Source organism: Narcine bancroftii, unplaced genomic scaffold (assembly GCF_036971445.1).
Source record: "Narcine bancroftii isolate sNarBan1 unplaced genomic scaffold, sNarBan1.hap1 Scaffold_646, whole genome shotgun sequence".
Lineage (NCBI taxonomy): Eukaryota > Metazoa > Chordata > Chondrichthyes > Torpediniformes > Narcinidae > Narcine > Narcine bancroftii.
The window spans coordinates 63775-78682 of NW_027212165.1; the positions used below are offsets into that span (position 1 = coordinate 63775).

The following is a 14908-nucleotide window of genomic DNA, read 5'->3' on the forward strand; positions in this document are numbered from 1 at the left end:
TAATACCTTTTGATGGGCTTTACACTGGGTGGGTGGTGGGTGGCATTGGTTTCCCTATACCTCACATTTTCCGCCACACCTCTAGAATTTTGCCAGGGTTTCAAATGTCATGCTGAATGTCTGCATACTCCTCATCTGTGAAATGTGATGGTGGGGGTGTTGTGGCCTGGGCAGGTACGGTGGCCACACTTATCTTCATTGATGATGTAACTGCTGATTGCACCTCAGAATTCATTTTGCTGCTGCATCTGATCTGCTCCAGTTCAAGGAAAAATCTCCAAACTCATTGGACAGTGCTTCATCCTGCAGCAAGACCGTGATTTCAAACATACTGCTAGAGCAACAAAGGAGTTTTTATCCAAAGCGAAAAACTGGAAAATTCTTGAATGGATAAGTCCCACCTGATGTAAATCCATGTGCTGAAGGACCAGCCCCTGAAACTAGCAGGAGCTGAAGGTGACTGCAGAAGAGGCCTGGCAGAGCAGCACCAGAGGAAATACTCAGCACCTGGTCATGCCTATGAATCACAGACTTCAAACAGTCATTGTATGCATGGGATATGAAACAAAACACTGAACATAACTAATATGCATACCATTGCTATGTCCCAAATATTGTGGTGCCTTGAAATGAATGGACTGTTTAAAAAGTGCACAAATAACCTTCAATAAAATCTGCAATGTGCATTTTAATTACATGAATTGTTTGCTTACAAATAAAGGAAAAAAAGTGTCTTTGTCTCAAACATTATGGAGGGCACTGACCAGGAAGTGGATCACAGGCTGGGATCTGATCCAGGGTTTTGGGGTGTTTATATATAGAATAACAGATCCCTGGGAGTGGGTCATAGGCTGGGGTCTGATCCAAGGGTTTGGGTGGGAAGGGGTTATATATAGAATAACATCCCTGGGAGTGGGTCACAGTGGGATCTGATCCAGGGGTTTATATGTAGAATAACAGATCCTGGGATTTGGGCGGGGGGGGGTTAAATATAGTAAAATGTATATACAGGAGTGGATTACACATGGGTCTGATCCAAGGGTTTTTTTGGGGGGGGAGAGGTTTATATGATAGAATAAAAGATCCCTGGGGGTTGGTCACAGGCTGTGGTCTGATTGTGGGGGGGGTTGGTTTATATATAGAATCACAGATCCCCTGGAGTGGGTTTATATATAGAATCGCAGATCCCCGGGAGTGGGTTTATATATAGAATCGCAGATCCCCGGGAGTGGGTTTATATATAGAATCGCAGATCCCCGAGAGTGGGTTTATATATAGAATCGCAGATCCCCGGGAGTGGGTTTATATATAGAATCGCAGATCCCCGGGAGTGGGTTTATATATAGAATCGCAGATCCCCGGGAGTGGGTTTATATATAGAATCGCGGATCCCCGGGAGTGGGTTTATATATAGAATCGCGGATCCCCGGGAGTGGGTTTATATATAGAATCGCGGATCCCCGGGAGTGGGTTTATATATAGAATCGCGGATCCCCGGGAGTGGGTTTATATATAGAATCGCGGATCCCCGGGAGTGGGTTTATATATAGAATCGCGGATCCCCGGAGTGGGTTTATATATAGAATCGCGGATCCCCGGGAGTGGGTTTATATATAGAATCGCGGATCCCCGGGAGTGGGTTTATATATAGAATCGCGGATCCCCGGGAGTGGGTTTATATATAGAATCGCGGATCCCCGGAGTGGGTTTATATATAGAATCGCGGATCCCCGGGAGTGGGTTTATATATAGAATCGCGGATCCCCGGGAGTGGGTTTATATATAGAATCGCGGATCCCCGGGAGTGGGTTTATATATAGAATCGCGGATCCCCGGGAGTGGGTTTATATATAGAATCGCGGATCCCCGGGAGTGGGTTTATATATAGAATCGCGGATCCCCGGGAGTGGGTTTATATATAGAATCGCGGATCCCCGGGAGTGGGTTTATATATAGAATCGCGGATCCCCGGGAGTGGGTTTATATATAGAATCGCGGATCCCCGGGAGTGGGTTTATATATAGAATCGCGGATCCCCGGGAGTGGGTTTATATATAGAATCGCGGATCCCCGGGAGTGGGTTTATATATAGAATCGCGGATCCCCGGGAGTGGGTTTATATATAGAATCGCGGATCCCCGGGAGTGGGTTTATATATAGAATCGCGGATCCCCGGGAGTGGGTTTATATATAGAATCGCGGATCCCCGGGAGTGGGTTTATATATAGAATCGCGGATCCCCGGGAGTGGGTTTATATATAGAATCGCGGATCCCCGGGAGTGGGTTTATATATAGAATCGCGGATCCCCGGGAGTGGGTTTATATATAGAATCGCGGATCCCCGGGAGTGGGTTTATATATAGAATCGCGGATCCCCGGGAGTGGGTTTATATATAGAATCGCGGATCCCCGGGAGTGGGTTTATATATAGAATCGCGGATCCCCGGGAGTGGGTTTATATATAGAATCGCGGATCCCCGGGAGTGGGTTTATATATAGAATCCCGGATCCCCGGGAGTGGGTTTATATATAGAATCCCGGATCCCCGGGAGTGGGTTTATATATAGAATCGCGGATCCCCGGGAGTGGGTTTATATATAGAATCCCGGATCCCCGGGAGTGGGTTTATATATAGAATCCCGGATCCCCGGAGTGGGTTTATATATAGAATCGCGGATCCCCGGGAGTGGGTTTATATATAGAATCGCGGATCCCCGGGAGTGGGTTTATATATAGAATCGCGGATCCCCGGGAGTGGGTTTATATATAGAATCGCGGATCCCCGGGAGTGGGTTTATATATAGAATAGCGGATCCCCGGGAGTGGGTTTATATATAGAATAGCGGATCCCCGGGAGTGGGTTTATATATAGAATAACGGATCCCCGGGAGTGGGTTTATATATAGAATAACGGATCCCCGGGAGTGGGTTTATATATAGAATAACGGATCCCCGGGAGTGGGTTTATATATAGAATAACAGATCCCCAGGAGTGGGTTTATATATAGAATAACAGATCCCCAGGAGTGGGTCACAGGTTGGGGTCTGATCCAAGGGTTGGGGTGGGAAGGGGTTATATATAGAATAACATCCCTGGGAGTAGGTCACAGTGGAATCTGATCCAGGGGTTTATATGTGGAATAACAGATCCTGGCAGTGGGTCACAGTCTGGGATCTTATCAAGGGATTAGAGGGGGGGGATGTTATAAATAGAATAACAGATCCTCAGGAATGGGTCACAGGTTGGGATCTGGTCCTGTGATTTGGAGGGAGGTTGTTAAATATAGTATGTATATCCAGGAGTGGATTACACATGGGTCTGATCCAAGGGTTCAGTGGGGGGAGGGTTATATGATAGAATAAAAGATCCCTGGGGGTGGGTCAAAGGTTGGGATCTGATCCAGGGGTTCAGGAGTGTTCATATATTGCATAATAGATCCCCGGGAATGGGTCACAAGCTGGGGTCTGATCCAGGAGTTTATATATAGAATAACAGACCCCCCCCCGGGAGTGGGTCACTGGTCCAGGGATTCGGGTGTGTTCAAATAAATCCCCGGGAGTGGGTCAAAGGCTGGGGTCTGATCCAGGAAGCTCTGAAGGAGGTGTTGTCCCAACAGATGAAGACGAGGAGGACACCATTGAGGCAGAGGAGGAGCTAGCGGGGGAGGAAGATCACGCTGCAGAGTTGGATGAACTCGCCAGAGAAAGTAAGGATGGCAGTACTCTGTGCTTCACGAATTGTTCATTACTCCCTCGGGGCTGAGCTGAATTTAATCTTTCTCCCCTCTCTGCCCCCACCCCCACACAGATGAGCTGCCTGTGGCCGATCTCCTGCGTCGATACCACCTGGATCGGGGTGCAGCCATCGAGACACCGGACTCTGATTCTGAGTCTTCCTCCTCAGAGGAGGAAGAGGAGGACTCTAGCTCTGTATTTCAAGAGAGCAGCCAGTCTTCAGGTGTGCGAGGGGGTCCAGATTCCCACTGCCTCATGTCGGTCCCGAACAGTCACACCGTCTCCCTCTACCCAAAGTCACTCACCAAACAAATCAGATTATTATTTAAATTGCAAGTGATTGAGGCGTGCTGCCGTGCAGGACTTTGTGGTGCTTGTGCATGAATCGCAAAAGGGTTGGTTTGCAAGGGCAAAAAGGAAAATTTAGGAGCAGGGAGTCCATGCTCAGCTGGACAAGGTACGGGTGAGGCCACATCTGGAATACTGCATGCAGTTCTGGTTTTACTTGAGGAAGGATGGACTGGCTTTGGAGGCAATGCAGAGGAGGTTCACCAGGTCAATTGCAGAAATGAGGGGCAGGGCTATCATAATGGAACCATAGAAGATTGCAGCTTAGAAACAGTCCCTTCAGCCCTTTTGGACTGTGCCAAACTATTATTCTGCCTTATCCCACTGACCTTCACCCAGTTCATTTCCCTCAATTCCCTTCCCATCCAGGTACCTGTCCAAATTCTTAAATGTTAAAAACTGAGCCCACGTTCCCTTCAGCTTGCTCCACACTTCCACCACTCTCCATGTGAAGAAGTTCCCCCTAAACCTTTCCCCTTTAACCCATGTCCTCTGGTTTGCATCTCACCCACCCTCAGTGGGAAAAGCTGACCTACATTTACTTTGTCTGTCCCCCTCCTTCAAATCTTTTCTCGTTCTTCTATGCTCTTTGGAATAAAGTCTGAACGTGTTTAACCTTTCCTGTAACTCATTTCCTGAAGTCCAGGTAACATCTTAGTAAATCTTCTTTGTATTCTTTCTATCTTTTCTGTAGTTAGGTGAACCAAACTGCACATGATGCAGAGATTGAGTCACATGGGTCTGTACTCGCTGGAATTTAGAAGAACGAGAGGGGATATTGTAGGCACAGATAAAATTATGAAAGGCATAGATAAAATTAGTAGGTAAGTTGTTCTCGTTGGTGGGGGAGACGGGAACTAGAGCCTCAAGATTCAGGATAGTAGATTAAAGGCAGAGATGAGGAACTACCCAGAGGGGGCGAATTTGTGGAATTCATTGTCCATTGAAGTAGTGGAGGCAGCCTAAGTGAATGTATTTAAGAGAAAGTTACATAGTCAGGGAATTAAAGAATGTGGGGAAAAGGCAGGTAGGTGGAGATGACCCCATCGTTGGATCAACCATGATCACATTGAATGGTGGAGCAGGCTCGACGGTCGGATGGCCTACTCCCGTTCCTGTTTCTGATGTTCTAATCCCACTGCCCTGTTCTCTTCTCACAGACCCGTGTCAGTCCCCACACTGATCCCACTGCCCCTCTCTCTCCCCACTGCCCTGTGTCAGTCCCCACACTGATCCCACTGCCCTGTCTCTCCCCACAGCCCCGTGTCAGTCCCCACACTGATCCCACTGCCCCTCTCTCTCCCCACAGCCCTGTGTCAGTCCCACACTGATCCCACTGCCCTGGTCTCTCCCCACAGCCCGTGTCAGTCCCCACACTGATCCCACTGCCCCGCTCTCTCCCCACAGACCTTTGTCAGTCCCCACACTGATCCCACTGCCCTGCTCTCTCTGCACAGCCCCATGTCAGTCCCCACACTGATCCCAGTCCCTCTCTCTTCCCACAGCCCCGTGTCAGTTCCCACACTGATACCACTGCCCTGCTCTCTCCCCACAGCCCCGTGTCAGTCCCCCACACTGACCCGCTCTCTCCTCATGGCCCTGTGTCAGCTCCCACACTAATTCCATTGCAACCAAGTTGAGGGGGGACCTGTTCCGTCTGCTGTCAGGGAATGTTTAAGTGGGAATTGATTGGGGTGGGACAGCATGGAGAAGGTGGGCTAGAAAGCCTGCCTCGAGTCTGTCCGACTGAAGCCCGGCTCTCTCTCACATTCCGCCATCAGCTTCGGAGGACTCGACGGAGGAGGAGGAGGACTCGACAGAGGAGGAGGAGGACGAAGAAGAAGAGGAGGAGATTGGTATGGAGTACTTGCTTCAGGATGGGATCCGAGGCAGGGACATCACCCCCTGCCCGGGTCCCAAGAAGGAGATCACGGACATCGCGGCTGCTGCCGAGAGCCTTCAGCCCAAAGGTTATACGCTGGCCACCGCGCAGGTAGGTTTGGGTCTCCTGGACTACCCTCCGGACCTCCTGGTGTATCCTGGACCACCCTCCAGACCCCCCACAGACCCCGGACCGCCCCTGACGGGTTCCCTCTTGACCTCTACCTCGCTTCTCCCCAGGTGAAGACCCCAGTGCCTGCGCTCCTGAGGGGAACCCTGCGAGAGTACCAGCACATCGGTCTGGACTGGCTGGTCACCATGTACGAGAAGAGGCTGAATGGTATCCTGGCCGATGAGATGGGGCTGGGCAAGACCATCCAGACCATCGCCCTGCTGGCCCACCTGGCCGTGGAGAAATGTGAGACCCCTCTACCGGTGTGGAGGTGGAGGGGAGAGAGGGGGTTGGGTGGGAGTAGAGAGGGGGTCAGCGAGTGGGGGGGAAGGGGTCGGGGGGGTGAGAGTGGTCGGGATGGAGAAGGGGGTTGAGGTGGGTGGGGAGAGGTGTTGAGGTGAGGGAGAGGGTCAGGATGGGGAAGGGGTTTGGGTGAGGAGAGGGTCAAGGGGTAGGGAAGGGGTCGGGATGGGAGGGGATTGGGTGAGGAGGGTTCAGGAGTGGGGGGGAGGGTCGGAATGGGGAGAGGTGGTTGGGGTGGAGGAGAGTGGGGGTTTGGGGTGGGAGAAGGGGGTCGGGGTGGAGGAGAATGGGAGTTGGGGTGGGAGATGGGGTCAGTGATGGGGGAAAGGTGGAGTGGGGTTGGGAGAGAAGGTGCCGGTGGTAGGGAAAGAGGGGTGAGGAGAGAGGAGGTTGGGATCGAGAAGGGGTCGGGGTTGGGGAGAGAGGGGAACTGGTGGGAGGAGAGGGAGGCAGGGGGTGTGGGATAGGGCTGGGGGAAGACAGGGTGGGTGGTGGGGGGTTGAGTAATGTGCGGTGGTAGGGAGAGGGGAAAGCGATGGGGATTTGGGAACAAGGGAAGGGGGGTCAGGAGTAGCAAAGGTGGGCACGGAGACGGGAGTGGTGGGGAGAGGGAAGAGAGAAGGATCAGGGAATGGGAGAGGGTATGGGTAGGGAGGAGGAGAAGCGAGGGGTAATTGGGGACAGGGAGGGGTGCAAGGGGAAGTGGTGATAATAATTTTGAAGGGGAGGGGCCCACCTGGTCACTGAGAAAGCTGAAAACTCTTGGGGTGGGGGTAGTGTGGGGGATGGGGAGGGTCAGAATGGGAGATAGAAGCAGAGAGAGTAGGGGTTAGATGGGCAAGGTGGTGGGAGGAGGTATAACTGCCTGCTCTGATCCTCCCTCCCTCCCTCCTCACAAACCCCGACAGGCAACTGGGGCCCCCACCTGATCATCGTGCCCACCAGTGTGATGTTGAACTGGGAGATGGAGTTTAAGCGCTGGTGCCCATCCTTCAAGATCCTCACCTACTACGGGGTGCAGAAGGAGCGCAAACTGAAGAGACAGGTGAGGGGGTGGGGGGAGGTAGGCCCATGTGTTCCTGATCCCTGTCCTCCACCATCCGCCTTTTAACTGTCCAACCTTCAGCCTCCTGCCTTTACGCAGCCCCCCTTGGGGCCCCTCTGCCTTTACCCGGCCCCCTCAGGGCCCCTCTGCCTTTAACCAGCCCTCCTCGGGGGGTCCCACACCTGTAACCTTTCCACCTTGGGCCCCCGCCTGTAAACTTCCCCCAGGCGCCCCGCGTATTTAACTGGCCCTGCTCGTGACCCCCTGTGCCTTTAACCGGCCTCCCTTGAAGCCCCAAGCGCCTTTAACCGCCCCCACTCGGGACCCACTGCGCCTTTAACCGGCCCCTCTGGGGACCCCCTGCACTTTTAACTGGCCCCCCTGCACCTTTAACTGCCCCCCCCCCCCCTCGGGACCCCCTGCGCCTTTAACCATCCCCATATTGGACCCTCTTCGTTTTTTTAACTGGCCCCTTGTCTCCCCCCCTCCACCTTTAACCATCCCTCTCTGCCCTCTCCCTTTTATCGCCATCCTCCCCTCTCAGCTTCCTGCCTTTAATTGTTTCCTCTGACCCCTCCCATAGGGTTGGACCAAGCCTAATGCCTTCCACGTCTGCATCACCTCGTACAAGCTGGTGTTGCAGGACCACCAAGCCTTCCGCCGCAAGAACTGGAGGTACATGATCCTGGACGAGGCGCAGAACATCAAGAACTTCAAGTCCCAGCGCTGGCAGTCCCTGCTCCGCTTCAACAGGTCAGTCTGCTTGTCCCACAGACGCTGCTGCTCCCGGGGTATCGTCTTGAGCCAGTCTTCTCCCCCTCAGAACTAGGCAGGAGAGTGAACAAGTTTAATTGATTGTAGAGGGAGTGGGAAAGGATTTTGGAATATGGCAGATGGGGTGAGGGCAGGGTTGCTGTGGGGATAAGCCATTGATGATCTTGTGTGAAGTCAGGGTTGCAGTGGGGATAAGTTGTTGAAGTCGTGAGGCCAAGCTTGTGCTGGAGATAAGCCATTGACAAAGTTGGGTGAGGGCAGGTTTGTAGCGGGGATACGCTCTCAATAAACTTGGGTGAAAGTTGGGTTTCAGTGAGAATAAGCTGTCAGTGAACTCTGGTGAGGGCAGGGTTGCTGTGGGGATAATCAGTTGATGAAGTTGGGTGAGGCCAGCATTGTGGTGGGGATAAGCTATCGACACTCTCAGGTCAGAGAGATTCGCCTGGGGATTGTCCCAGTGTTGGTCACCGTCCTCTCTCCCCCATCCCACCAACATCCTCCCAAAACCAGGCAGGAGAGTTAATAAGTTACTGGGGAGATGGTGGGAAAGGCATTGCGTTGGACAGGGTGAAGCTGAGGTTGTGATTCGGATAAGCTGTTAACATTCTCGGGTTGCTAATGGAAATGTGGCATTGCTGACTTCTAGTAGGACAGAGAGGTGAGGAGGGTTGTCCCTGTCCCTCGCGGGAGTCTGCAGGCACCCCGATCCTATTCTGGAGCGGGAGAAGAGAGAGATTGCCGGTGTTTACGGTGGAGAGTCGAAGGGGTCGAGAGAGGCAAAGCCGGGGAGAAAAGTTTCCAGCACTTTAGTCTAAACCATTCTTTTACTGTCTGACTCATCTTCTTCCCCCTCCTCCATCCTCCCACCTCACCCACAGCCAGAGGCGCCTGCTTCTCACAGGAACCCCCTGCAGAACAGCCTGATGGAGCTCTGGTCCCTGATGCACTTCCTCATGCCTCACGTCTTCCAGTCCCACCGGGAGTTCAAGGAGTGGTTTTCCAACCCGCTCACTGGGATGATCGAGGGCAGTCAGGAATACAACGAGAACCTGGTCAAACGGTTGCACAAGGTAAGGGAAACCCCTCCCCTTCCTCACCCTGCGCTCTCACCACCAACCCCCCCCCCCCCCACCTAAGGTTTCATCCTCGAGATTCACTATCACCAGGAGCATAGCCCCTCTGTGAGAATCTCTTGCCCTCAGTCCTGGTCCTTCCTCACCCCCTCTCGGAGATGCTCTTCTATTCCCTTCCTGGAAATTTCAGCCCTGTGATTATGTGTCGGTGTTTGCAGGGGGTCGGGGGTGCGTTGGAGTTTATAGGGGTTCCTGCGGAACGTGTTGTGGTTTACAGGGGGTCCCAGGGAGTGTGCCGGTGTTTACAGGGAGTCCCGGGAGTGTATCACAATTTACAAGGGTCCCGGGGAGTGCATCAGGGTTTACAAGGGGTCTTGAGGAATGTGTTATGGTTTACAGGGATCCCAGGGAGGCATCAGGGTTTACAAGAAGTCTCGGAGAGTGTGTCACCGCTTACAGGCGTCCTTTTGAGTATGTCACAGTTTACAGGAGATTCAGGGTTTACCGGGGTCCCAGGAAACATGTCACGATTACATGGGGTCCCAGGGAGGGTGTCGTGGTTTATAGGGGATTCCCGGGGAACGTGTGGGGCTTTACAGGGGATCCCATGGAATGTGTTGGGAGTTTACAGGGGATCCAGGGGAACTTGACATGGTTTAAAGGGGACCCGGGGGAACGTATTTGAGTTTACAGGGGTTCCCGGGGAACATGGGGTGTACACAGGGTCCTGGGGAGTGTGTCATGGTTTACAGGGGTTCCCGGGGAACATGTTGGGGTGTACATGGGGTCCTGTGGGGGTGTGTCATGGTTTTACAGGGGGTTCCGGGGAGCATGTCTGGGTGTAAGGGAGTCCCGGGGAATGTGTCACTGCTTATAGGGTGTCCTGATACCCTCGAGTGTGTGACTCTGAACTTCGGTGATCCCCCAGGTTCTCCGACCGTTCCTCCTCCGCAGGGTGAAAGTTGATGTGGCTAAGCAGATGCCGAAGAAGTACGAGCACGTGGTGCAATGCCGGCTGTCAAACAGGCAGCGCTACCTCTATGATGACTTCATGTCGCAAGCCTCGTGAGTCCACCTCATCTATCCCCTCTCCTTGTCACCTCGACAAGTTAACCTGCCTCCAAACCTCCCAGAGAGAACTTCTTCCTCGGCCCAAAGCCGAGAGTGTGCGACGGGATGAGGGAGAGGGAGCTTCACTCTGTGTCCCATCCTGACAGTGTGAGACAGGATGGGGAGGTGGAGTTTCAGACCCCGGGACAGTGTGACCGGATGGGGGAGAGGGATCTTCATTCTGTCCCACTCTGGGAGTGTGTGATGGGACTGGGGGTGAGGGAGCTTCACTGTCCCATCCTGAGAGTGTGAGACGGGATGGGGAGGTGGAGTTTCGGACCCTGGGAGCACGTGATGGGATGGGGAAGAGGGAGCTTGACTCTGTGCCCCACCCGGCAGTATATGATGGGACGGGGTAGGTGGAGCTTCACTCTGTGTCCCACCCTGGGAGTATGTGACAGGACAGGAGGAAGAGGGAGCTTCACTCTGTCCCATCCTGACAGTGTGAGATGGGACTGGGGGTGAGGGAGCTTCACTGTCCCATCCTGAGAGTGTGAGACGGGATGGGGAGGTGGAGTTTCGGACCCTGGGAGCACATGATGGGATGGGGAAGAGGGAGCTTTACTCTGTGCCCCACCCGGCAGTATATGATGGGACGGGGTAGGTGGAGCTTCAATCTGTGTCCCACCCTGGGACTATGTGACAGGACAGGAGGAAGAGGGAGCTTCACTCTGTCCCATCCTGACAGTGTGAGATGGGACTGGGGGTGAGGGAGCTTCACTGTCCCATCCTGAGAGTGTGAGACGGGATGGGGAGGTGGAGTTTTGGACCCTGGGAGCGTGTGACGGGATGGGGAAGAGGGAGCTTGACTCTGTGCCCCACCCAGCAGTATATGATGGGACGGGGTAGGTGGAGCTTCACTCTGTGTCCCACCCTGGGAGTATGTGACAGGACAGGAGGAAGAGGGAGCTTCACTCTGTCCCATCCTGACAGTGTGAGATGGGACTGGGGGTGAGGGAGCTTCACTGTCCCATCCTGAGAGTGTGAGACGGGATGGGGAGGTGGAGTTTCGGACCCTGGGAGCGCGTGATGGGATGGGGTAGAGGGAGCTTCACTCTGTGTCCTACCCTGGGATTGTGTGACGGGACGTGGGAGAGGGAGTGATGGACCCCTGGAATGTGTGACGGGAAGTGTGAGAGGGAGTTTCACTCTGTGCCCCACCTGGCAGTATATGATGGGACGGTGTAGAGGGAGCTTTACTCTGTGCCCCACCCCAGGATTGTGTGACGGGACGGAGGACAGGAAGTTTCGCACTCCAGGAGTGTGTGATAAGCCCTTGGCTGACCTGTTTTCCCTTTGCTGCCTCTTCCCCATCCCCAGGACGAAGGAGACCTTGGAGAGTGGGCACTTCATGAGTGTCATTAACATCCTGATGCAGCTGAGGAAAGTTTGCAACCACCCCAACCTGTTCGATCCGCGGCCCACCCATTCCCCTTTCATTACCCAGGGCATCTGCTACACCACTGCCTCCCTCGTGCTCCAGGCCCTCAGCCCTCAGCCATTCCAGGTAAGAGAACAAGCCCCCGTCACCTCCCCTTCCTGCATCTTGCAATCCCTTGCCCACCCCCCTTGCCCAATTCTCCTTGTCTCTGGGTCTCTGTCCTCTTTCTCCCACCTCCCCCTCCTGGGTCCCCGTCCTCCCCCCACCCCCCCTGACCACTGGGTTCCAGTCCTCTCTCTCCACCCTCCCCCCTTCTCCTCCCCTCCTGCTCTCACCTCTGGGGTCTCATCCTCTCCCTCTCCACCCCCACCCCCACCCCCCTTCTCACCTCTAGGTTCCAGTTCTTTATCTCCCCTCCTCCCATCCTGCTCTCACCTCTGGGACCCAGTCCTCTCTTCCCCCCCCTCCCCTCCCATTTCCCCTTTGCCCCCTTCCTCCTGACTCTGGGTCTCCATCCTCTCTCCAGCAGGTGGACCTGAACCTGTTTGACCTGATCAACGTGGAGGGCAAGCTGTCGAGGCACGAGGCTGAAGAGTTTCTGCCGGCCCGTCAGGTCTCCCTGAAACTCATTGAGGAGATCGCCGACTCGCCAGAGCCCCCACCCAGACCCCGCCCAGTCCGGATGAAGGTGAACAGGTGGGTGCAACTTGTCCCTACCCTGGAGACCATCCTCTCCCGGTCCCCCGGCCAGTCCGGATGAAGGTGAACATGGGGTGCAGCTCATCTCTCCCCTGGAGCCTATCCTTCTCCCTCTCCTGGTCCTCTGCCCAGACCCCGCTCCGTCCAGATGAAGATGAATATGTGGGTGCAGCTCATCCTCCCTCTCCCAGCCCCCAGCCCAGACCCCATCCCAGCCGGATGAAGGTAAACAGGTGGGTGCAACCTGTCCCCACTCCCTCTCCAGGAGACTGATCACTCTCCCGGACCCCATCCCCCTCCCTCTCCAGCCCCCTGCCCAAACCCCATCCTGTCCCAGATGAATGTAAACAGGTGGGTGCAGCCTGTCCCCCACTCCCTCTCCAGGAGACCAATCACTCTCCCGGACTTTGTCCCCTCCTTCTCCCAGACCCCATTCCATTGAGATGAAGTTGAACAGGAGGGTGCAGCCTGTTACCCAAACCTGGCCTGTCCCCTTCCCTCTGCCTGAGCCCCCACACCCACTTCTCCCAGAGCTCGTCCTTGACACCATCCCCTCCCCCTCCCTCTCCCGGAACCTGAGCCTGTCCTCCACTTTGTCCCCTCACCCATCGTCTCCCAGTACCCCTGTCCAGTCCCAACTCTGTCCTCAATCCCATCCCCCTCTAGGAATCCATCCTCCACCCCATCCTGTGGCTGCCCCCGCCCCACCCACCTCCCACCTCACGGAGCTCCCAAAACTCGCCTCCTTCTCCACATTGGCTGCTTGTCTCTCCACCTCCTTTAATTTTAATCTTCCCATTGTCAGTGACCACCCCTTCACGGAGCCCGCTTCCTACCTCACAGAACCCTTCTCACCTCCGCTCCCTCTGCCTCCAGGATGCTACAATCCACCCAGAAACCGGATGGCCGCACAGTGCTCCTGGTCAACAGTACCCGGCCGCCTCTCCTGGTGCCCCAGAGCCAACCGCAGACACAGGGCCCGGCACGGACACTCCTCACCACACCCACTGAGTTGCTCCACCCTGTACAGACAACCGCGGCTCTCCAAGCTGTCGTCAGCACTGCCTCGCAGGCCGCCAGCGTCATGCACGGTAAGGACACTTCCCCCTCCCCCTGCCTCAGGAATGAGTGTACATTGAGCGCTATTTCTCCATCTCTCTCTCTGTGCCTCTATACTGACCAGTATCTCTCCATCTCCCTCGGTGCCTGTACACTGACCGGTTTCTCTCCATCTCCCTCGGTGCCTGTACACTGACCGGTGTCTCTCCATCTCCCTCGGTGGCTGTACACTGACTGGTGTGTCTCCATCTCCCTCGCTGCCTGTACACTGACCGGTGTGTCTCCATCTCCCTCGCTGCCTGTACACTGACTGGTATCTCTCCATCTCCCTCAGTGCCTGTACACTGATGGGTGTCTCTTCATCTCTCTCAGGGGGATATCTGTACAGTCACTTTCTCTTTCCCCCTCTCTTGGCGGATACCTATACATTGAACAGTAATCTTGCCATCCATCTCCCAGAGGGGTTGGTGTGGAATATCTCTAAACTGACCAGTGCCTCTCTATCTTTCTCCCTCAGGAGGATATCTGTACACTGACAGGTGTCTCACCATACCTCTCTCAGAGGGATATCTATACACTGACCAGTGTATAGACATGGTAGGGTATCTATACCCTGACCCGTGTCCCCCACCCCCCCCTGCTCCCCCGTGATGAGACACCAATCCTGTCCCATCCTAATCTCTGCACTTTTTCTCTCTCCATTGCAGGTCTGCCACCTCCCCTTCCTCTCCCTCAGGTCACCGGGACCCCACGCACCATCCTGGCTGCCCCTCGGAACCCAGTCCTGGGTAGCAGTGTCCAGGCCTCCCCCTCAGTCAGCCTGGGACTGAGGCCTGTCTCCCTCTCGGCCCTGCGGGTGAGCCCAAGCCCAGGAGCCCCTCCTCACACCCTGGCCAGTTACACCTTGCCTGGGGCAGCCGGCAGCCCCTTGGCCCAGCGCTTGATCCTGAGCCCGGACACGCAGGCCCGCCTGCCCAGTAAGTGGAGGGGGGAAGAGGTGGGGGTGGGGATGGGGAGGGGGAAGTGATAGGTAGGGGGAGGAGGAAAAAGGACAGGCAAGGGAGGGGGAAGGGGACTGAGTGTGGGGAGGAAAGGGGACAAACGGGGGAGTGGGGGAAGGCGACGATGGGGTGAGTGGGAAAGGGGACGGACGGGTTTGTGGGGAAGGGACGGACGGGGTTGTGGGGAAAGGGGATGGACGGGAGTGGAGAAAGGGGGCATATGGGGGAGTGAAGAAAGGGGGCAGATGGGGGAGTGAAGAAAGGGGGCAGATGGGGAGGGAAAGGGGACAGATGGGGGAGTGAAGAAAGGGGGCAGATGGGGAGGG

At 55.0% G+C, this 14908-nt stretch overlaps 1 protein-coding gene across 1 annotated transcript in view; it reads left to right on the forward strand.

Moving 5' to 3' along the window:
• LOC138751073 (helicase SRCAP-like) overlaps positions 1-14247 on the forward strand; it is a 29207-nt gene extending 14960 nt beyond the window's left edge. Inside the window, 13 exon segments of the mRNA XM_069913154.1 lie at positions 3619-3708; positions 3810-3959; positions 5866-6077; positions 6206-6383; positions 7349-7485; positions 8069-8238; positions 9138-9166; positions 9169-9329; positions 10261-10397; positions 11763-11949; positions 12350-12519; positions 13399-13613; positions 14099-14247. Coding sequence (XP_069769255.1) covers positions 3619-3708; positions 3810-3959; positions 5866-6077; positions 6206-6383; positions 7349-7485; positions 8069-8238; positions 9138-9166; positions 9169-9329; positions 10261-10397; positions 11763-11949; positions 12350-12519; positions 13399-13613; positions 14099-14232 — 1970 coding nt within the window. The 3' untranslated portion in view covers positions 14233-14247.
• The last annotated feature ends 661 nt before the right edge of the window (positions 14248-14908 follow it).